The 23,333-nt window shown below is 42.5% G+C and overlaps 3 protein-coding genes across 3 annotated transcripts; 2 read left to right on the forward strand and 1 right to left on the reverse strand.

Annotated features, from left to right (window-relative positions):
* The first annotated feature begins 3,444 nt into the window (after positions 1 to 3,444).
* On the forward strand, positions 3,445 to 4,906 carry LOC124177306 (protein obstructor-E-like). Its single transcript, XM_046559501.1, has 3 exons — positions 3,445 to 3,790; positions 4,035 to 4,452; positions 4,782 to 4,906. The coding sequence occupies exons 1-3, from the start codon at positions 3,526 to 3,528 to the stop codon at positions 4,807 to 4,809; spliced, it is 711 nt and encodes a 236-aa protein (XP_046415457.1). The 5' UTR covers positions 3,445 to 3,525; the 3' UTR covers positions 4,810 to 4,906.
* A 1,744-nt stretch (positions 4,907 to 6,650) lies between these two features.
* LOC124177308 (protein obstructor-E) lies at positions 6,651 to 10,491 on the forward strand. The gene is made up of 5 exons (XM_046559503.1): positions 6,651 to 6,808; positions 7,694 to 7,912; positions 8,967 to 9,234; positions 9,616 to 9,750; positions 9,829 to 10,491. The coding sequence occupies exons 1-5, from the start codon at positions 6,754 to 6,756 to the stop codon at positions 9,845 to 9,847; spliced, it is 696 nt and encodes a 231-aa protein (XP_046415459.1). The 5' UTR covers positions 6,651 to 6,753; the 3' UTR covers positions 9,848 to 10,491.
* A 9-nt stretch (positions 10,492 to 10,500) lies between these two features.
* Positions 10,501 to 16,097, reverse strand: LOC124177305 (protein obstructor-E-like). Its single transcript, XM_046559500.1, has 3 exons — positions 15,752 to 16,097; positions 12,377 to 12,787; positions 10,501 to 11,188 (listed from the first exon to the last, which is right to left on the reverse strand). The coding sequence occupies exons 1-3, from the start codon at positions 15,801 to 15,803 to the stop codon at positions 10,881 to 10,883; spliced, it is 771 nt and encodes a 256-aa protein (XP_046415456.1). The 5' UTR covers positions 15,804 to 16,097; the 3' UTR covers positions 10,501 to 10,880.
* Positions 16,098 to 23,333: the final 7,236 nt, after the last annotated feature.

Below are 23,333 nucleotides of genomic sequence, written 5' to 3' on the forward strand. Positions count from 1 at the left end.
TCCAGCACCTCTGCTCGATCGACTAAAAGTGAGCCATTGGACATGTTTCGATTCCCACTGTGTATCATGCCAGTTTCACGCGATCCACCCGATCGCCGTGAGGACGAAAAGTTTGCCTTTGCGGCGATATTGGTTCCGAGCTTTATCGTTAACTTAAGGATTAACAGTTGCGATGCCCCCACACTTGAATTTCTTCGATTCGCATGGAACGGGTGTCGCGTATCTAGTTCGGACTCTCTTGGCGTTGACCTGCGTTTGCTTTCCATGGAAACGCCAATCGGCCGATATTGGGTAAACAACACAGCGTCTGGCCCAAAACAGTGCCTCACTGAAACCAGTAGACACAGTATAGTTCTGAACAAAGGTTTGATATTACGTCGAGGAAGTATAGGGAAAAGTAGCGAGTGAGAAACATGCTCTGAAATTGATTTACTCTGGCAAAGAGAAGATAAAAATGGTCCGAAAGATGTACTGATCTGGAATGAGGAGTTTGAAAATCGAAATTGTACCGAGTACGGCAAACGGTACGTTCTATAACAAGACGACATATCATCGTTTGTCCAATTTTAAAACGTTTAATCACAAATAGACTTATTCGATTGTGCTATAAGTCAATAGCCTGTAAGAATCATTACAGTTTCATTCTAAAATTCACAAATATGTCGAGGCTCTGTTCTCTGGGGGAGAATATTTATCTCTGCTCGGTCTGGTTTGCGACTTGTTTCTGTGTCAGGATCAACTATACCTCAAGGGTGAAAGTGACCCGACTAGACAGTGTGGAATTTTCAAACAACTCCTACAGCCTGAAACATTTCATTTCAACGTACGATTCGTGTTTCACGTTCAATACAGACTGATCAAACTACAGCAGGAATTTCACGTCGCATAGCTGGAGTGTAATATGCAGAAGAGTGACCGAGATGATAAGAAATTTCGCAGAAAACTTTCTCTTCAATCATAGTAAATTACTGTGATTAATAACGGTGTTAGGAAGATGCATTGTCAACAATTCAATTCCCCGCAGCTGCTGCGAGATTAAAGTGAGAAGCTGATGAGAAAGGGTAATGATTTTTGATTCATTAATCCGCGGGCAGCTTTCGCTGTATAAATGTTATGGGTTGGCTATGCGAAAGTGAGTAATAAAATCGCCTGCTGTTTCAACTCTGATATATAGCTGATGACATGTAGATCGCAAATCAGAGGAGATTATTTTACAAAGAGAGGTACGCAAGATCAGATTACAGGTTGCATAATCCGCCATCCAAGTACTTGTACAGGGTATGCCGCATGCATCAAGTTTGACGTGCCATGCAAATCGAAGTTTAGAAATTGAGACGAAATGACAGATTTTCACTATTGGCTCTAATTTTTTTTTTTTTTTTTTTTCCTCCTTTCTCTCTTTTTCACATGATCGCGCGGCGCGTTTGAATACCGAAGCTCGTTAAGGACGCGTCTTGCATTCGTAAATATACACGCCCAGTTTGCAGATTATTTGCGATTAGTAAATTTTACACGATTTAAGATCGAGAAAAATCGAACAGGTATCTAAATACACGTAGAAATAAATTGGTAAGAGAAATTTAGACTGTTCGTTCCAATCCCATTCCTCTGATCCCAGTTACGAATTGCTACATTCAAATACTAACGAATTTCAGTTAAAATCGTAGCTTTCATTTCAGTCTACGGAGAGAAGATTGGCTGTCGAACAGCATGATTACACCAATCCGAGAAATTGCGACACCTGCGTAATTTGAACGTTAGAAATTGATCAGCGTAGTGTCAGGGATACGCCCATACATTTGAGAATAGTGTATAATTCTAGTTCTCTGAGTGGCGAAACGTGTGTGCATAATGTGGGTATAGTATATGCATGGCATTCGGAATACCGCGAATAAAGATTTTTAATTTTATTTATCAGAACCAAGGTGAGCCAGATTTGAGAATTAATTCTTCTGCGGCGCGGCGTTAAACTCTGACGAGGGGACCGATAAAGGCGTGTCTATTGTCGGGTGTCGAGCAGCACCGACACCCGTAGGGGTGAACACATATACGTGTGTGCAAAAATATTTGAGCAAACGAGTCACGCGTCGGGTCGGTTCTTTTGCTCGTCAACGAATTCACCATTCCGGAGAATCGAAGCAACGGGTTTTACAAAGCGTGACCGCGCACGCCGATATCCGACTCTTCGGCGATTTTAATTCCCGTGCGGAAAATCGCTCGCCTTATAGCGCATCGCAGCCAGACCGAAATCCCGTTTACCGGTGTCCATTATGGTCAGTCTTAAGGCTAAGTGAAAAAAAGCACAATCAAACATTGCAAATAAGCGATTTTGGCAGACATGATAACCTTCAGAATTTCATCGCAAGGTGTGGGCGAAGTTCAACGCGCACGCTTGTTGTTAGAAAGTTGACTCGTTGTCGAGCAAAACGTTTGACACCACTTGCAATTATCAATTATTAATATTACATTGGTAATTGAATATTTTCATATCTCTAAGCGAAAAAAATGTTTTTCATACCTTTCATTCGCACTGCTCAAGATGTCTTATTCATTGCACATTAGAAGTGTTTACGATTTTCGTTCCCTGGAGAGAAAACAGATAATTTTATTCAATTTTTCCTATCTTTAACACGAATCAAAACTTCTAGCATTTACATAAAAGTGACGTAAGTTGTTTAGACACATGGGCCGACGATAATCGTTAATGATCAGCAATCAAGACTTACGTGTACACTTAACATGTACTAGAACTCGCGGGCAAGGTACTTTTACTCCGAGAGCGAAGTACGCTTATAACCCACCTAGCGGCGAAATCTCCAACTACTTTTTCAAAATCTTAACAAACCCTTCAACAATACGGCATCTTTGAACGTATAATAATCAAACTGTTTCTGATGCATTCCATTTGTAAAAATCAGCATGAGGTATCACGTAATAATTCAAAGTACCCGTAATATGATGTAGCGAAAATAGCTAATCGTAAGACTCGAAATCATACAAAAGCACGCAATTGAATTTCGCTAGCCGAAGTCTTGCAACTGAGAATATAGTGGCACGAGCGAAGAAAATATCTCTTCAGAGTAATCGGAACAGTTCTATAATACAGTAAAACCTGATTTCAAACGAAATTTGATTCCGGCCCTTCGATCGTAGGACTCAAGAACGTCGCCAACTTTCGATTGATACATGGGCGCGGTGTGTATACGTAGACACATAACGTGTCTTTGATACACATATGGTGAACCAACGCGCGGCTGATGCGTATAAGAGGCGCAACGGCGAGAACAGAGCAGTCGGAAAGCGTACGGGTTGGAAAAATATTGACCAAGAGTGAGGGAGAGAGAGAAAGAGAAAGAGAAAGAGAGCGAAAGACAGTGCCGGAAGAGAGGGGTTTTCAGAAGAGAGTGAGGTGGAGAGGGGTTGGGAAACGAAATGGTGAGTGCAGCCGAGGGAATCAGGATTAAGCTTGACGCGAAGGCAACAGTCGCGTTTTGAAGAGCAGACAACTCGAACCACGACCTCAAGATGACACCTTCTAAACCTTGGACGTTCTGCTGCCTCGTCGTAGGGATGATCTTCTGCCTCGAACGAGCAGCTGGTCAGTTCCAATGTCCGACCTCTAAGGGGTTCTACCCTGACCCGGAGCAGTGCGACCTGTACTACGCCTGCGAGAACGGAAGAGCAGAGGAGAGACTCTGCAGCGATGGACTCGTATTCAAGGACGACAATCCCAACAAAGAGTTCTGCGACATACCTTCCAACGTTCCGTGCGGCGACCGCACCCTCCTGCGTGAGTATTTCCTTCTCCGTTTCTATCTCGCTCGACTTCCCCTTCGTCTCGACCCTGGCTGTGAAATCTCTCGATGTCCACTTGATTAGTGCGTCCAGCTTCAAGAGATCACGTTTTTCCTTTCTATCACTACGCCAACGGTGATCCGCTCCGTCAATTTCTATCAAGTAAACCGTCCCATACCTCAAGTTCGATGAACGTAGTCGAGTTACTCGCTTACCTCTCGATCCTTTTCCATATTCAGAGGAGCCCCAGCCTTCGAAGGGCTGCCCGCGTGCCAACGGCTACTTCCGGCACGAAGATCCGACCGCCTGTGACCAGTTCGTAAGCTGCAAGGACGGCGTGGCTTCCGCGATGCCGTGCCCTGCTGGTCTCATCTACGACGAATCGGTATCTGCTTGCGTCTGGCCCGCTGATTCGACCAGGGAGTGTGATGCTCCTAAACGTGAAATCCTCGACGACGGATTTGTCTGTCCGAACGTCGACGTTTCCGGACCCCAGGGACGGGCTCTTCCTCATCCGTTGTATCCTCACTCCGCGGATTGCGCAAAGTTCTATATTTGCAGGAACGGCATCAAGCCCCAAAAGGGACAGTGCGATGAAGGCACCGTTTACAACGAGGACAGCTTTCAGTGCATGGAACCGGAAAACGTACCGGGATGGTGAGTCCGTTTCGCAAGTCATAGCCTAGCCGTTTTCATTATTATTATTACGCTCTTACTACTTCAAGTACCGAAAGAAATATCGATTACGGCGAGGTAAACCGCCGGTGGTCATAGCTTTGCTTATGCGACGAAAATTGACCCGCGGAGGTTTAGCAGAAGTGATTAATTAGAAAGCATATTTCTACAGGCACATTTAAGTCTGCCGTAAAAGGCGGAATCGAGTATAAAATATCAATAATCGATAATAACAGTGTAATAGCCAGTTGTTAATTTTATTGCTAAACGATTCTAATGATGTTTGTGTTCCTTCTGTGTTTCTGTTGCAGTGAGGACTATTACAAGAAAAAGAACTGATCGGTTACGTTGCAAATTCAAATACGCATGTAACAATTTACTTCTACTTTTAAGAATAAAATAAATCACTTATTATTATTATTCTTATAAAATAAGATCGAAGCTGTTTCATTGTTCACAACCCAAACCTTTCTCTTCGCATCGTTGGATCTAGTGTACATTACACGTATTATCTGGACGTATGAATCGCCACGCGTAGCGATGCGGGTTACTGTAAGAATAAAATAACGAGTGAAAAAAGGTCGCGCAGGTTACGCGGAAAAAAAGCGTGGCTACCCGTAACCGCCTTTGATTTGTATTACATCGTATCGAACGCCGCATACAAGGTAGAGATCGCGCGTAACATCATAATGGCAGATATTAACGGCTTTCACCGTCGATATTCACGCGTTCATGTATCGTGGACCGCGATCTCGTTCCCCCGTGTAGTCTCGACACTGTAACGTTGCATAAGAGGACCAGCCAGGCCTGCGGGGCCTTATCCGCATCAATACATGGGCCTCACTCTTGCGCGAGACTTTGTGTCTCCGAAGCCCCGGGGCGGACGGTGGCCTTATGGATGAATGGCTAACAGACACCGGGAGGTCATTCAAAAATTGTATCGCCTTTTTTCGCAAGGGTGGGGTCCGCGCGCTTTCCTATACAGCCTCGATAATTATTCCGGTAAAGCTAAGATGTATAAAAAAAATAAATAAAATTTATCGCTCACCGAGCTGACTATCCGCGCAATTATCAGTGATTACCTATCGTTGGAATTATTTTCTTCATTTCTAAACAAGTTTCCATTATTCAACCGTTTTGCAAAATTACTCTACTTATTTATTACCCCGTTAAACCTGTGTTACGATTTTGGAGTATGTGCTTAAGTTTAATGAAGTACAATTTTGAACGAATTGTATTCTATGAGTGGAGTAGATGCGCAAACTTGAATGTCGCCATATTGTTCGGTGATATTGACCAGACATGAAAGAAAGATTGTACGTTATTTCGGCTCGAGACTTTAATATAATTTCAATTACAATCTAAAAAGTTGATTTTCAAAAAGACCGGCCAGTATTGGTAAGATGTTGAAATCTATGCCTTCCTTCTTTTCAATCTCAAAGAGGTATCATTTTTAAAGAAATGTTTTCACCGAATATTTCGATGAATGCAAATTTTGAAGCACAAGCATTATTTTGTTTAAGACTGGGATTGATTCGCGAACGAAAAATGCTTATTCCTTCGGCGAATTGTAGGACATTGGAAAGCGATATGATATGGACTAAGATTTTCAAGTCACAAAGCTATTCGATCGTGAAAACAATTAGATTCAATAGAAGTAAGATTTATTCTCAATTATCTGAAAACAAATCTAGAGTTTGAGATAAAAAGTAACGTAGGCGGATACAAGGCTTAAATTGAATGACACAGCATGTATTTCGTACAAAAAAGAAAAATTTTCGTTTCACCGAATCGTTTGAGGCAGTCTTAACCAGCTACTCGATCACTTTGAAAAAAGTGAATAATCTACATTCGATCTATGTCAGTTGCGCGTCAGCGTTTTATCCGCTTCGATAAATGGGCACCGAATTTCGGTCAAACGTTCCGGGTTAACCGCCAGCGTATCATCGAGAAAACGAGCCCAGTCCGCCTGTAAAACGAACCAGTGAAAGAGGGGTAAAAAATGAACGAAAACGACACCGAATCGAAGAGGTTTAATAAAAAGAGTTTTAAAAAAATTTGAAAAAAGTGTCCCGAGCGAGAGAGATATCGAATGCAATCCTCGAGACAATATCGTCCAGAAGTGACCGTCGGCGAAGGGGGAGGTCGAGTAACGCGGGATATGAACGAACGAACGAACGAACGAACGGACGGAGTGAAGGGGCCCCTCGGGGCCCGAGGCCAAGACAACTTGCCAATGAGCGGGAATCTAAGTTCAGTAGTCAGTTGGTACTGAGACCAGACATGAGCTGTCGTATAGGAGTGACCTTATTGGCCCTAACGGGCCTCATCTCTGCCGGTGAGTATAAAATATCATCAAACGAAACCTCAAAGTGCATCATCTCCACTAATCGATACGCTCCTGAGCTTCGCGCGTCCCGCAATTCCTCGCCTCTTCTTAGATTATACCGCCTTCTCCTTTACCTTCAAGTGCACCCCGCAAGGCGCTTATTTCTACACGATAATCCCGGGCCCGAGTTGCTTCTGACGCAGAGCGCTTCAACGTCGACTTGCGACACGAAACGAGGCTGCAGGAATGCTTAGGCCTACACTAGCTTTCACCGCCGCTTTACCATATGGCCATAATGCCCGACTTATGATATAATGTCAGCCGTAGTTCCTTATTCGATATTCAAATCGTCTCTAATGCCGTTCCTGAATCCTCGACGTCACTTCTCGCCACAACTCCACGCGAGCCTCGTACACGACTTCCTTCGTTAACTCGTAATATAAATTAATATTAACGTGACCCACTAAAACTTTTCAAACGAACGCTAATCGATAATGAAAGCTCGATCTGCCTCGGCTCCGGCATCGAAGGATAACCACCAACGTGCGGCAATTACACGTGCAAAAAAATTCAAACTATAATCGTATGCGCATTATCAATCTGGTCGATTCTATACACCGTTACACACTTGCGACCTTCGTCTGTTAACAATTTTTAGTATTCTTCTATCAAAAGGAATGTTTCACGGAAGCTCACTCAAGGCTGCAGAACTAAAGAAATCATCCAGTCAAGTTTCTCGATCACTCCAACGTTCATACCTAACGTTAGTTTGTCTTAACAAAAGCTAATTAATTGTGGCACACGTATCGAAACTGAGTAACAAATATGAACCGTGATCAAAGTTCGCTTTAAGCTTTACTCATTGACGTTAAAATGGAAAATCACTTTTTTCAGCCATGGGGGCAGCGCTGTCGGGCGCTCCTCCTTGCCCAGAACAGCATGGTGTCCAGGCGTACGCACACCCCGAGGATTGCGGTGCGTTCTTCCTCTGCGTAAATGGAACGCTGTCCCTGGAACATTGCGAAAACGGACTTCTCTTCGACGGTCATGGAGCCGTGCACAACCACTGCAACTACCACTGGGCCGTTCATTGCGGAGAACGCAAGGCTGACCGTAAGTTCGCCACATTGCTGTCGACGTTGATATATTTCTTATTGGCAATAATACGAAATCAATCGACGACGGAAGAGAGTTGGACCATCGCCTCCGTGTGTAGAAAATTTGAATTCATCAGATTACTGAATTGGCCTAGTTTTCCATTAACCGAAGCATCGCTTCTTTTCATTACTCAAATTTCGTAAAGGCCTTGGGATGTCTCAAGTGGCGTATTGGATTTAATGTGGTCTGAATGTTTTCTCCGGGACAACGACAGTCTATAATTACGATTATAATTGCTCGTTCACCGTCTACTTGATGAAATTTTAATGTTATACATTTTTGTTTCACCTTTTTCTTTATTTTCCTGCTTACGTCAGTGGTATAACAACTGTTCTGAACGTGCTTACCGGGTACACGATGCGTTGGTAAAATTCGACAGAGCAAGTACAAGGTATAATACTGGCCAATTATACCCGTAGAATGAATTCACTTTTTAACCCAAGAAGCAAGCCTTGTTAAACCACACGTAAGTATACCGCAACGGAGTTTCGGGTTTGTTGCAGCGTGTACGAAACTGTTTACATGATCAACTTTCACCGGTAATTAGTAGCAAATATTTGTCGGAGTTTATAGTTCGGACCAGTTCGTACATGTAATACTAAAGTATATCAATATCCTTGAGATGTCGTGGATTTCGTTTACTTTTCTCTTGCCTTTTCTTTATCCATGGAAACTAAATTGTAAATCTCACTGGAGGAGAACAGAGGGAAAGCTGACTACATCGCAAGCCATTACCAGGCAAAGCACGGCTCGAATCTATCGCGAAAAAAAATTCTCACACACCAATGAATGTCCGTTAAAATATGAGCAAAAAGAAAATAAATACATGAAAAAAAAAGTAAACCGAAAGTAGAGAAAAATTCAGGCGCTTCGATCCGCTCGTTTCTAAAAGGTCACCAAGTAGATGTCTATGGTCAATTAGCAATCGCGACGACACACTTCTTGTGCCACGTTGACGTAACACTTCGCGATGGCTGACAGGCAAACTTTACCCTTTTAACACCGGCAGTGACTCCGATCAGCTCCCCGGGATGCGAACACCAGTTTGGCCTCTACCCAGACAGCGACTCCTGCAGCACCACCTACATCAAGTGCACCCACGGCACTCCCCTGTCTTCGCAATGCGACCCCGGCTTGGCCTACGACCCCAAGAGCCACGCCTGCGTTTGGCCTGACCAACTTCTGCCCTACTGCAACCCTGAAGCCATCGTTGGCTTCAAATGCCCACAGAAAATTCCTGCCCGTACCGCTGCTGCTAAATTCTGGCCCTTCCCGAGGTTCGTTGATTCCACTGTTGAAGACAATAATCTTGGCTCATTGTCAGAATTTTCAAGGTTTAGTCGGATGATTGGGAACGAGAATACTTTCCGTTTTATTATTCCAAATATCAACGGTTTATCCTCTCGTCGAGAGCTATCCTTGGATTTTTATCGATCGCTCATGATCGTGATACATTTTTCTTCGTTGTTGAATTGATTTGCGCAATTTCATTACCTCTCATCGGCTCTTTTGGACAAAGGTGAACGAATTTCTACCTGAGCGTTTCACCCTGGTTCGCCAATCTGTATCTACGATAAAATTTTTGCATTAGATTTGCGGCGATTACGTTTTTGTTCAGATTCTCAATGAGATAGTTACCAATTGATCACTTTGAACAGATTCGCTGTACCCGGAGACTGTGGCCGACTTATAACCTGCGTCGAGGGCCATCCTCGTCTGATTACTTGCGGCGATGGAAAACTTTTCGACGCTGAGAGCCTTGCCTGCTTAGATCCTGAAGAAGGTCCTAAATGGTGAGTGTCACGACGCTGGCTTATACGAAAAAGAGGTATCACACTACACCTTGAATAACGTATTTTCTTTCTTTTCAGTGCCAACCACTTGAAGTAGACGAAAATTCGCTACTGCAACAGTGCCGGAATAACATTTTTACGAACATCTTTAGTATAACGGAGTTTCATTTTATGAACAAATCTTAAAATTCTGTGAAATCTTGATATGAACATAATTCGCAAAAAAAAAACTTGTGCAAACAGCATTAATGTACCGCGATTTGCGAGAAACAACCTTTGCCTTCCGTCATCCTATCTGACATTTGATCGCATACCCATAAATGCGGTTATTTGCCTGTTATACACAGACAAGTGTGTAGAAAAAAACCATACCAATCTTATTACACAGTTAACTAGAAATAGAAACTTCGTATGCACAAAGATGTTTGTGAGAAAAAAGTTAGGGGAAGATGTCGGCTGAAGAATGCCGAAAAGATCGCAACGTTTCCAAAATTTGTTGGCTGTTAGAACATTCAATAATACCTATGTAACTTAAAATCTATCCCCGAGCTAGTATCTCTCATGTCTCTTATGATGTACCACTGTAATAAATGAGCTGTCCAAAGCTAAAATGGCGCGTGAAAAAATATTGTATCTGTTTATCAATATGGGTACTGAGATTGAATTGCGCCATTTTCGTTTTCAAACAGCTCGTGTGAAAATTAACACAAACGACAAGATATATATATATACATAAATAAAAATACATCGTTCAGGTATCGTACATATATAAAAAATACACAATACTTTATTGCACAATCCTAGAAACTAACGTAAAGTACAAGGTTTTTTTTTTTTAAGTATTACAGTACGTGGATGGAAAAAGGAATATTTACATTTTGATTTAGGATGAAAGATAAGGGGTTCGAGGGTATAAGAATAATAGTACAATAGTACAAGTGTGTAAAATAAATTTGCGAGAGGATGTTGTTCGAGCCCCAAATGCAGGGCCGCATATTTCGAGGCGTCGTCTTTAATTTGCATGACGCAAAATTTCGATTCAATTGTTTTGAACCTCGGTATTTTCAAATCAAAAAACTTGGACGAGCGTTATATTGGAATCGCATTTATCCTCCTGCTACGACTCCTCCTCAGTTTCGTCCTCTTGTTCTCACCGCAACCGGAACCGCACCAGCCGGAAGCGAAGGGACACCAGGCGGCAGATTCTCTTCTTCCGGTTCACCGTTCTCTCCCACGGGATATTCGCTCTCCAGAGTTGGCGCTGGGGTCGGAATGTCGCAGTCCTCCGTCGGGGGTACCACGCATCTCAAGGACCTTCTGTCGAACACCAACATCGCGGGGCAACGTTGAAGGCGGGGGTAACCACCCTGGCATTGCCAGTACCGGTTGCACGACTTACCCAGGGGCACATTTCCGTTCGGGTCTTCGGTACAGAGAGCTAGAAATGGGATCAAAATCGTGTCAAGCTACTCCAATAGCACCAATTGGTCTAGAAGAAATTTACGCATTTTTCTCACGTCTAATCCACTTGTCAGTTGAATGCGGAAAAGATTTGAGTTGACGTGATAGGATACTGACAATTAAAAAAAAAAAAAAAAAAAAATTAACAATGTACAAGAGTTTTAAGCTAATGATACCCATCGCAACCTGGAAATTATAAAAGTTTCATAGTTTAAGGAATCGGATTATTCCATCAATAGATCAGTACGCGGTATAATTCTTATATGTTGACTTTAACCAAGGCAAGGTTCAAATTCACGCTTAACCAGGGGGCAAGTGTCAATTTGTATTTTATGGATAGAAATTCGAAGCACAATCGTTGACATGAACAGAAAAAAAGAGGGAGAGAGAAATTGATTTCTTCACTTTCTATGACCCGGAGGTCAGCCATGGCTATAATAAAGTTGTGGCAAAATACCCGGTTTAAAATTTCTCATACAATCGAATAGCCCGTGGCTATGAGGTGAAAAAAAAAATACAGATTTCTTTATCGTTGACGATTAAACATTGCGTGATGTTGGCTAATAATCAATTCCATCAATAAAAAAGGGGAAGAGTCAAATTCTGCGAATGTTACGTAGTAGGTATACACGTGTACAGGTTTATCATACTGAAATAACCGGCGTTGCCATTTACTATGGGAAGTCGAACCATCACGTAAGCATAATATGCAGCGTGTCTGGCTTGAATGCTAATCGACGAGATAAACCCGGATGTTATAAGGCCGCCGACATTTTTCCACGAATATGTTAACCATTCCTTTTTTCCCTTTTTGTTCGATGTAGGTATTTTCATCTTTTCACATTCGCTTTCATTATTTCCCAGCGGGCATTACTCTGCATACGAAACGAGTTTCGCGAAAACACTTGTAAATTCGTTTCGACAATGCACCGCATTCGAAGTGCACGCCGTATGCGTTCAACACTTTAATACAGGTTTTCTTAAACGAGACTCGCGGGTTAATTACAGAGTATAAAGGAGTGTCCTTTCGACTAAGTGATCGGCAAATACCGCGTCTCCTTTTTCGATTCATGACGCCATTGAGACAAAGAAGTAGGATCCTGCGGTTGCATTTGATCCGTGATCGTGCAGCGTCGAGGAAATACCTTTTACGAATATTACTCACGATGCTTTTGGCAACCCTCGACATTCTCGGGCCAGTCGCAGGAATGAGTTCTCTCATTGTAGAGGAGACCGCCAATGCATAGCTGCTCGGTAGCCGTTCCGTTCCAACATGTCCAATATCTGGTGCACGAGGTCTCGTGTCCAAATATTCCGTAAAGCCATCCGCAGTGCTCCACTCCTATGGGGGAATTCGCCTGCGTCTTTCCCTCGCAGTAGTTCGCCCTCCATGGATAGTCGCAGCCCTCCGTGACACCGCGATGCTTGCCGGCGAACACCAATCCGTTGGGGCAGTCGAACAACTCCGGACGTCCGTTGACGCACTCCCAGTAACGATCGCAGTTCTGCTGATCACTAACGACCCGGGCTTTCGTCTGGCAAGGATCTTCCTGCTGATCTTTTTGCGCGCTAATGCCTGGAATGTTGATAAACCGTTAATTAGTGTACTCTCCAATTTCATGATTTGTTTTAGTATTCGTTCAAACTTGAGCTACGTTAATGGTTGCTTCAATTAAAACATTTTTTTCACCATGTCTGACTGAAATAATTTTGTGAATTTTCAGTATATTTGTCATAAATGTCTCGGTAATGATTCATCGCAATTCATTGTTTGGAATGACAGCAGTAATATTTTTAATAACAATAATATCATTTCCTCAATTAAAGTCTCGTTGGACGGCGTGCGAATTGTCGTTTCGTACAATTCAAATGTAAAAATATCTCTGACAAATAGTACTTTTTCCCACGTCCAAGGAAGCCTGAGACTTGCCTTTCATTCACGACTCATGCAGGATTCGTTTGTATCAGCTTGTTGAATCTTTAACGAAATACGGAGTTGAATGAGGTCGGTGAATTCTATGATAAATCATAGACTGGTTATAACACTCTCGCCTATCCTTTAATATTATAACCGGTTATACTATAGTATTCCAACATGTTAACGCTCCGTTCGGCTACATAGCCATTTTCGATTTCTATGTACTTAAATCGATGTCACCTAATGTGTCTTAATTCGTTTTACAACTAAAATTCCCGCATGTTTAAATATACTTATTTAGTATTTTACGACCTAAATTCCCCCGCATTAAAATTTATTCAATCTGTCTCACGGTTTGAATGCGCCAGGTACCTTTAATCGCAGACTTCGATTCCGTTCGATCGTGAACGATCGTTGGCTCGAATGAAGGAACAAAAAATTTTCAAGGATTCGAAACCATTGCGTGCTTCATCCACTCGTCAACGTTTCGTTCTCCGTCTTTAACAGCCATTGTTATGTAACGTCGATTGCATTGCATTAATTTTGCCGATTCTCAGATCATGACGAGAATTTGATGAAATTTTGTGCGATAAATAGAGCCGCACCAGCCGGTCGATTGTTGAGTCGTGATCGGTATACCGAGAATGACATTAAAACCAGATATGGCGGTTTAACGTTACAGTGCCGACCTGGCATGATACACAACCGTATAAATATACTTAAAATAAAAGGGGCTAAAGTATTCAAGTAAGGTGGGAAGTGCTCCGGCATCGCGCTCCCAAGAGAACCAACGATAAGTGAAAGTATTCTAGCCTTGACTTGCAACCTTCGGGACAGAACGTCCCCTCTTTAAGCAGCTGAACGCTGTTCCTTCTAATCCGAAATACGTTAATCACATCTCTCAGCAGCTCAGCTCTCATCTCCGACCGCCATCGATCCAATCTCAACGATGAGTACGCGTATCAAGAACAATCATCGGCCATGGATCGCACGAGGCCGAACATCGTGGACACGCATGTATGCAGTTCTCAGACACCGTTGTGACCGTCCTTTTCCGCGGACCGGAAGTCGACACGTGGATACCGGCACGTGCTTCACGGAATAAACGGTATAATCGAACGCTGTAACGGATTGTGAGAAGCTCGGCCCGAGTTATGTCCGCAACGTGATAACGTAACGCGGTGTTGGGATTGGCCGACCACGTACCGAGAAGACATCTCCGCTGAGTGGTACAGTTGCGCAATAGCTGGACGTAAGCACCTGGCCAGAGGCTAGCAGTTGTAGGTTTGACTTTCCCTTTCTTTACGACTTTGTAAACGCTGCTGGTTATTTACATTTAACAACGTGGAAGGTCCCGAAAGCTCGTCGAAAGTTCGGCTGATCACACGGAAGTGACGTATTATAGGGGCGTGAGAATCCGACCCTACTTTGCGATGGCGAGCTTGGCGACCTTGGACATGTTCGCCGCTGATGACGTTACCGCATCGTCTCTAGTTCCTCGAAACCTTGATTTCGACTTTTTTTTCACCGCATCTACTCGAGCGTAGTAGCGCGCTTAGCTCCTCATCGTGACCGTGAAAACTGAAATCTGACGTTCTCGAGCCTTTGAAAGCAAGCAAAATATTTTGCATCACGAATTCAGAATGTGTGTTGCAAAGTGTACGGTACAGTTTCGACTATCCAGGATTCCAGGGTCTTGAACTCACCCCTGCCTTTCAGGCTCTTCGAAAATTTCGCGAAAATTATGACGATAAATCCTGGACCATCACCGCCCGTGCACTTGAAGGCAATACATCCCTGAGCGTAGCAAATAGTTTTCGAAATCTTCAGACATTCCGAAATTCCACTTGCGTGGTCAATGATCTGTGCGTCATGCGGGCCTCGGATCCTTGGAAAAGATCCGTTCTATTCCTAGCCAATAATTCCTACTTTCGAACGATAATAATTCTAGCTCCGGCACATAAGTTGCACGTGGCTTATCCCGAGCGAGGCAGTTTTCATTCGTTAGCACCCTGCATGCATGTTACGGAATCGGAAATCACACGCAGAGTCCTCAGAGAGAGTACCTCTCCTTGCAACTCGGCAAGCTACTTTCATATTTTCACTTGCAGGCCGGCCTACCGTACGGGGAGAAAGTTTCTATCCGATGTGTGAACCAGCCTTGATCAGCATCCATTGTCCGGCCGTCGATCTTTAGGAACCGTTTCGTACGCCTACTACAGTTTGGTTTCTTTGCCTCTAATGCGTTTCATACCGACCGGCGTTTTGATCCACTAGATACGTTAAAAGTACGATCGCGAACTTCAGGGGTATAAGTATATTAGTGAGTAAAGAGATCGTTAACCGGACTAGATACAATAGATCGATTCAATTGTCTCACGGCGATGATTACATGCTACTGAAATTAGATAATCCGACAATGAGTAGTTGAAAGAATATTATCTGCAATAGCCGGCGAATGACGAACCGTGTTTACACGCTTCACTTTGTAACTACATTCTAGGTGTACACTTGCATTCGTTATCGTAAAATTGATGGTGACGATTTTAATTGGTGAAAGAAAAAAGAAAACGAAAATGACTTGATGTAAAGAAAGAAAAAAAAGAAAAGACTAGAACTCACCGTTGATAGCGAGAAGCAGCAGGAAGACAGGGATGGTTTGCAGGGGTCCCATTCTGCCGCGAATTCTGTATCGCAGTTTTGAATATATTATTCGTCGAATTGTAATATATCTGTGTATGCTTGATGTTCCGCAGCAACGTTAATACCGTATCAATTCGTACGTACAGAGTCGTAAACTGGGGAAATGAAAATATCGAATGAAGACGCTCGATGGATGGGTTTTCGTGTTGGGACTGGGAGAGTCGTTTGGCTTGTGGTCTTATATGAACTCCCCACTCTCCGCGCGCGGAAGGCCCCACAAACGCTAAAAGCCCAGGATAGGTACTTCTTCTACCGAAGACTGCTTCAGCCGCGTTTAAACGCGTCCAAGGAACTCTATTCGTCGGTGGATGAACGGGATAAATTCTGGGACCTGTATCCACTCTACACGCTTTAACTCCTCGGACTTACAGACTCGCCATATTACACATACAATCAGGGTGGGGTCTTAGAGCCAGGTGCTTAAGGCCTTCACGGTTTCTGGTCCGCCCGTCGAACACGAGCACCGAGCGCATCTCCTCGCTCGGTGAAATTGAAAACGAATATAAAAAGCGAGCGTCAAGTCGTAACGCCGGGAGGGAAAAGGAAAGAAAATTACAGTAACCCGAATCGAATTAATATACTCGTATTTATAGTGCGAGGAAAACCGGTCCAGCATGTTATTCTTGTAGAAATTCATGGCTGCGAAGCATCGTCAGGATTATTGTGGCATGATAATAACTGCAGTCCTATTCAACAGGTTGATGCCTATTTATAAATGAAAAAAAAAATACTCGAATTCACCTTCTCTCAGGACTAAAAGCTCGGTAACTGCCGTAAAGGTACGACATCCAAATTTTTGATCCTAGATTAAAATGCGTTTATTGATCGGTGGTTCGACCTCATAAGAAATTAAGCAAAATCGAAGGAAAACCCGTATTTCTGGTCATTTTTTTGCCACTGCATAATTCATCGTATGCAAATGAATTTGAAACTGCACCGGTTACGCCGTCACTGCAAGGATACGTTTAATACATGTAGAATTATTTTCACATAGCAAAACGCAGAATTTGCAGCAATTTTTCGCGTTAAAGAAGTTTCCGATTCTCGAAATTTTCGTACTTTCGAATATTGCATGCTAATGAAGTATAGGTAAAATTAGAAAGTTATGAAATTGTTATAGGTACTAATTTGGTCACGAGAAAACAACTGATTAATTATCATTTGACCGATATATAACAGAGAAGAGGAAGAAAATGACACGCGGTATATGAATTAACATGGCATAGACACTATTTAGTCAATTTGCATTCATTCATTCATATCGTACTCCAACTGCTAACGCACGCCGAAAGATTGTATATTCAATATTGGAAAGTAAGAATGTATTTGAATAAGCTGTGTTCCGATGTTTGTATCAGACTTCGAGTTTCATTGTGGTCTATGTATTATTTTGCACAAAAACATTCAGCTCGTTTATATGGACAATTCCACGTAACACAGGCAATATGCAACATTCCTGAGGCATTACTTAGAACATAATTATACATGGCATACCGATTTCACGCACACTCACCGTAAATATTTTTTCCTGCCCCTTTCTATTGTCAACAAATTTTATCCACGTTTCCTCTGGCATTTTTTTTGGCTTACAAATATGAAACTCAGTCCGGATGAAAGATTAAAATTTTATGACAGTCGACATAAAATTATAATAAAATACCAACAAATGTTTTCATACTCGTACAATGGTGTGGAAATAGAAACACTTTGGGCAGTGGAATAAATTTTTGTCCATACACTTCGATTGTAGGTAGTGACTTTTTAAAACCACATTACTCCATGTTTCTCCAACAACTAAAGAGGAAAATTTCAATCTGCCATTTCCCAAAGCTTCGGAAAATTCTCGACTGGTATTCCGTATTACTTGACCTATATATTCAGTGACTTTCGACATTCAGAAAGTGGCTGCAGATTTTTTATTATTTGCACAGTTCTTAGCTCTTTTACCTATGCTCATATATAACTATTACAACTCCTGGTGTTTAACACCTTTCGTGGGTATAATAGACTATATACGAAGCTAATACTGAGTTTGCGAGTGCGTGATTTTTCGTGGAGTATAATTTTTAGTTCAGGGGCGTTCTCGCGTAACGCGCAGTGCAATAGTTTGAAAATATCAACGGAAACGGTTATAGCAACGCAAGTATAATACTAATAACAATAATAATAACGAATGGTAACATAGCTGAGTTATAATATAAAGCGCACGTGGTTGCGCATGCATCACGATGCCCGTACGATAAAGATATTATCTGTACAAGATCAGTGAGAATCATCCCAAGAATTAACGGGGAAATTTAAGAATAGAACAATGCTAAGAAGTTGGGAAACTTTCACACGACATGCACCGTGTGAGTGAAACTGTCCCGTGTCACCGGGCACACGTGGTTTCATATATTCATCTTTAAGTTCTTTATTTTAACCGAACTTCCATTCATGGACATTCAGATCGCTCGAGATTTATGGTATCGTGGATTCCGTCATAATTACCCTAGAAAGTTGGCGAAGCGGCGCCAAACATTTCGGCAGTATTGCCCAAGATCAAAGACAGAAAATCCTATTTACACGCATTCTGGTCATTACGCGGCTAATTCCTAAACGGAACCGCGTTTGTTACGCAACACTGTTTCGGAGAATTAACCTTTCGGATAGCATGAAAGCTATACACGCAATTGTTTCTGCGTCTAAAATCATTATATCAGTGTTTTCCTATTTGCTTAGACATGTTCTAATGACTTTTCAAACTGAGCGACTATAACGTAATTATTTGCAATCATTTGTAGAAACTAAACCTGCAACGTTACTTTACGCCGTGACGCTGTCTTACAGATGTGCAGAAAAGTAGAATCAGTTGCACTGCTTCAAGGCGTTACGGTAAATAATCCGCAACTCCTCTTAGGATAAAAAAGACAGCGCATGCAGAAATATCTGCGAAATTTAAACTCTATGCTTGCCGACTAGGCACTATTGCAGATCTCTGTTTATCCGTGTTACGGTAATGACTTAGCGTTTCTTTACTCGTGAATTATTACACGCAGCATTTCACGCTGTTCGTTTAGAATGAACTTACAAAAACTGATACAAGAATTCTTCCGAAGGATCAACCGACCTTGAATTTGTCGCTGTCGTTTATCGCTCTAAAATAATTATCATATGCAACCGATAGTTTTTTATGAGAATAGGTGTGACTCCTGACATTCATATGAATTTTCGAAAGCAATGAAATTAGTTTCATACACCATTAGCACAGATCAGAAGTGAAACGTTCTTAAGGGTATGCCCTGGTCGATTTCGACGTTTACGTACATATATGTATATCTCCAAACATCGAAGTCCACGTATCTCAAACGTAAAAAAAGGCTTAACAGACCCATTCTATACACATGTTTGGAAATTTGAAAAAATCATTTTATTTTTATTTTACACATTATTATAGCGACGTATTTTAAGAATATTTTGGTCCAGTGTCGATCTCAAATTTCCGTAAATTGAGAAAGTTATGAGCATGTGAGTAAAACAATGCACAGTGTTCCGTCTCAATAGAGCCGAGTTCAAGGCTAGAAAGATCAGCCTACGCCTCTAATATACAATCTACTTTGAAAAATTAGTAAATGCGATTTGCAATCATGCGGAAAAAATGTGAAATAATAAGTGATATCCAGCTAAATTAAAGTCGTAAACTATATCCGGTGTCGTCATACTTGGCGCGGTAATTTTGGCCTGTAAGCTCAGTGATGAATTATTTTGTAGAATTTAATTCTAAGAAAGTCTCACCAATATGAACTGTTGCATATTCGTCAACCTGACTCCATTGGCCTGAACGTACAAAGGTGAATGACCAGTAACAGATAAATACTTCTAAATCGAGCCAAAAAATCCACCAGGAAATTATTTTCCATGAAACATCAGTTTGATCAAAAACCGGTAATTTCACTCTGTAAGTCTTTGTAATGAATCATTTTATAGTTGTGAATTATAAAAAAAAAGTCTCACCAAATATGAACTGTTGCCCATTCGTGAACTTGACTCCGTTGCCGTGTACGTACAAAAGTGGATGACCAGTAACGGGTAAATACTTCGGCATCGAGCAGGAAGATCCTCAATGAAATTGTATTCCATGAGTCGTCTGATCCGTAAAAAATCGTGCAGAATTATTTAAGTATAAAAAGGTTCAATGACTTGGGATATTTTCAATCAATCAACGTACAGCACTTCTGGTTTGTGACTTTTACGTACGCAGATAAATGACAAACAAGGTTTTATCGATCAATCATGGAAATGAATAATAATTCGAATTGCAACAGTACATATCGTGCAAATCGCTTGGATTATTGACGCATCATCCTCTTTGGATAGCAAACAAGTTTGATCCTGCAGCCCCGAGTCGAATGATTTACTACAGATCCTTAAAAATAAACGATTTATACTTCAGGGTGTTCGGAGACTGGACATCGATCATTGGCTTCTGACTGCCGATCAAAACGGAACAAAATATCGAACGAAATCGATTTTGTTTTCATTGGTATAAGAGATTTGAACGGAATAAAAATAAACCTCAAATCAACCTGACTTAAATTATAATCAACTTCAATTATTATTCACGTATAACGTATACTACATTACGTATATTTACAGTTTCAGTCAAAATGTCATATTAGTCGGTTGGAATTGCCTTATCTCAAAAACGAATGAAACGCATCGCAGAACCGATCACGTAAAAACACGAACAGTCTATATGCGTGACTCGAAATATTATAACTGTTAGACAATCGAACAAAGTATAACCTGCCGGAGGTTATGGATAATTGAAATTACAGGATTCACGAGAAGAAGCGGGCACCAAGCAGAGATGCTAGTTCGCAGAGCAAAACCAAAACGTGAAGTCAGGTCCCGAGACTTGGCTTTTTACAACTCAAATCCAGCACCCGAACGGTCTAAACTTTTCAACCAAATGTATATCTTATTCTCCACTTCCAACGTCCAGTAACGCCAGAGTGAAACACAACGCACAAAAATCGCGTACCCGGTGCTTGTCTCTTTCATGTGGGATTCTTCGCGTCGTGACGAGTGAAAAGTGCTCGTTGCACTTCTCTTGGCTATCGGGATAACGAACGCGCCAATTCATCCCCAGGAGTCGAGAATGATGCGTGAGTCTGAATAATCCCATCGAAAACGAGACTCGTTCTACCGCAGTGCGAATGCTACCGTCAAGTGTAGCGCAGGGTCACCGGCGTGAATTCTATTGACCAGCCTTTCCGTGCCCAAGGCGTCCTTCTTTGGCGAGTTCTCGCCCGTCCGTTTCTTCAGTTCTGTTCTATTTGATTTTTTTCATCCCAATACCTTCACTGGTAAAGGTATGTTCGAGTGGCCATCGAGCATCTGCCCAACTCGAATATCCGCAAGAACCAGTGAGTCGGAACGCCAAGCACTCGAGGTGTGACGTGTTCGAGATGTGCTCATCGCGTCACCGTTGCAAGAGAATGTACGTTTAATACCTTAGGTCGCCTCGAACCAGCATCTGCGTGTTACAGGTTCTCCGGCGATCGCAAGAGCGGGACAATTTAATCTCGCCGAGATCATCTAGATCGAGTCGTATAGTCAAGCTAGAAGCTCTGTACGCGTCTTCGATAAGCAGCCGTTTGTCCGTGAATTAAATGGTAGTCAAAGACCGTCTCGACTCGAGAGTTACCTATATACCAGGAGAAACGAAGGTGTTGCTTTTTCGTGGTACAAATGAAGCAGAAAAGATCTACAACGCAAAGGAGAGCCTGGTGGATCCCGAAACGCAAGGTCACTCATTCGCCAGCTCCAAGAGGGGTCAATGTAGGGTAAATTCGCGACCCGCTTCAAACTCGGGAAGGAAAGAATAGCAGATGAAGCCGCTTTTGACACCAGCGGTACGTCCATTGTGCCCCTGATCCAATGGGACGTGATCGTCACTGCGAACCCGGCTTCTTGTAATTATCTTACCCCACGGCCGAGAATTGTCCCCCCGTGTTATTGAATTCGGGATTTGAGAGCCTCTGGAGGGAGGAGTGTTACGGGTCTGCGAGCAGCTATGACCCGGAGTGCAAGGACCCTCGGACCTTGACTGGCCTGGCTGACTTTTATTTTATTTCATTTTCGCGCATTCTTCGCTTTCTTTTTGGCTGGGGTATTTTTCCCCTTCCATTTATTTTTTTATTTTATTTTTTTATTTATTTTTTTACACCTTTCTTTCCTTTTCTCTTATTTTTCTCCTCTCAGCTTCCTCCGTTCTGCAGCCTCCCGCGCTTCCTCCTCTCTCTCTCTCTCTCTCTCTCTCTCTCTCTCTCTCTCTCTCTCGCTCTCCCGAGAAACCCTTTTGCCTTTAAAAGAAACTCACTTCATTAGAGTATTTAGTTTGGTTAGGCAGCTGTGGGGAAGCTTTGTCTCGCCGAATATCTCAGCCTCTTTCCTGCTCTCGAACAAGTTGAAATCCCCACGGTTTGTTTGCCCGTGCGCTTCACGGTGCATGGTATTATATGCGTCCACCACCGTAGAGATTACACTGAGTGGCTCATCTTGTATTTTCTTTGCCGAATTTATTCACCGATCTGCATACCACGCATCAATGCAGCATTGCCGGAGCCAACATCACTGACGGTGGTCACTCGCCTCGTCAGAAAAGTGCAGGATCTTATATCACCACGACGCAACGCTGACGCAAATATCGGCTCGCGTCACTTGAACTCTGAAGTATCACGTCAACTTTCGTGTTCCGTATAGAATCCGAGCAAGCTGTTCGTACAACCAGCAAAATATCTCGTCCACGGTACTTCAATGACTTCAAATGAAAGAAAAAATAAAAATTTCATGTACGTAAGTTAGTGGACAAATCGTCTGAAGGGTTGCGGTTGAGGTTCTCCAAGATTTTGCACATCAACCATAAAACTGCGGTTACTCACGGCAAAGAAGCCAGGCGGTACCGAGCCACCGCTATCCGATATCGATGTAAAACATTCGCTCTTACAAGGTCGCACTGTCATATACGAGGTTTCAATTTCGCGACTGCAGGTAATTACAGGGGAAACCCAACTTCCACGCATCCATTATAGGTGCACGTAATCCCAGCACGTAACGCGTGTAGCGATGCCGCCGACCTCCAGTCATCACGGCACACAAGATACTCAACGCCACGATCTTGTTCGTATCGTTCCAGGAACCTTGCTGGAAGTGGTATTAACTGATCGCAAGTAGGAACCAGAGATTTAAGTACCATAACAGGCTTGACACATTTCTGGCAGAAATTGTCATTGGATCGGGAAGTTCTACTATCAATTGACCAGCTAAACGGCTGGGGTCTAGCCTTAAATTCGAGATATGAAAGAATGTATGTTTTAATTACCAAGAGCCTTAAGCTTAGGTACAGAATCGGTTCCGCCCAAAACCCGTAAAACTTCACAAGCCATAAAAATAAACCACAGATACTGCACCGCATGAGCAGCGTTCTCCGAACGTTGGCAATTATCATTAAATTATG

Source organism: Neodiprion fabricii, chromosome 3 (genome assembly GCF_021155785.1).
Source record: "Neodiprion fabricii isolate iyNeoFabr1 chromosome 3, iyNeoFabr1.1, whole genome shotgun sequence".
NCBI lineage: Eukaryota > Metazoa > Arthropoda > Insecta > Hymenoptera > Diprionidae > Neodiprion > Neodiprion fabricii.

Coding starts and splice junctions, on each gene's coding strand:
- LOC124177306 (XM_046559501.1), top strand. CDS start 3,526: ATGACACCTTCTAAACCTTGGACGTTCTGCTGCCTCGTCGTAGGGATG. Junction 3,791..4,034: donor CGGCGACCGCACCCTCCTGC/GTGAGTATTTCC, acceptor TTCCATATTCAG/AGGAGCCCCAGCCTTCGAAG. Junction 4,453..4,781: donor CCGGAAAACGTACCGGGATG/GTGAGTCCGTTT, acceptor TTTCTGTTGCAG/TGAGGACTATTACAAGAAAA.
- LOC124177308 (XM_046559503.1), top strand. CDS start 6,754: ATGAGCTGTCGTATAGGAGTGACCTTATTGGCCCTAACGGGCCTCATC. Junction 6,809..7,693: donor AACGGGCCTCATCTCTGCCG/GTGAGTATAAAA, acceptor CACTTTTTTCAG/CCATGGGGGCAGCGCTGTCG. Junction 7,913..8,966: donor CGGAGAACGCAAGGCTGACC/GTAAGTTCGCCA, acceptor TAACACCGGCAG/TGACTCCGATCAGCTCCCCG.
- LOC124177305 (XM_046559500.1), bottom strand. CDS start 15,803: ATGGGACCCCTGCAAACCATCCCTGTCTTCCTGCTGCTTCTCGCTATC. Junction 12,788..15,751: donor GCTGCTTCTCGCTATCAACG/GTGAGTTCTAGT, acceptor TCAACATTCCAG/GCATTAGCGCGCAAAAAGAT. Junction 11,189..12,376: donor CGAGGGTTGCCAAAAGCATC/GTGAGTAATATT, acceptor TCCCATTTCTAG/CTCTCTGTACCGAAGACCCG.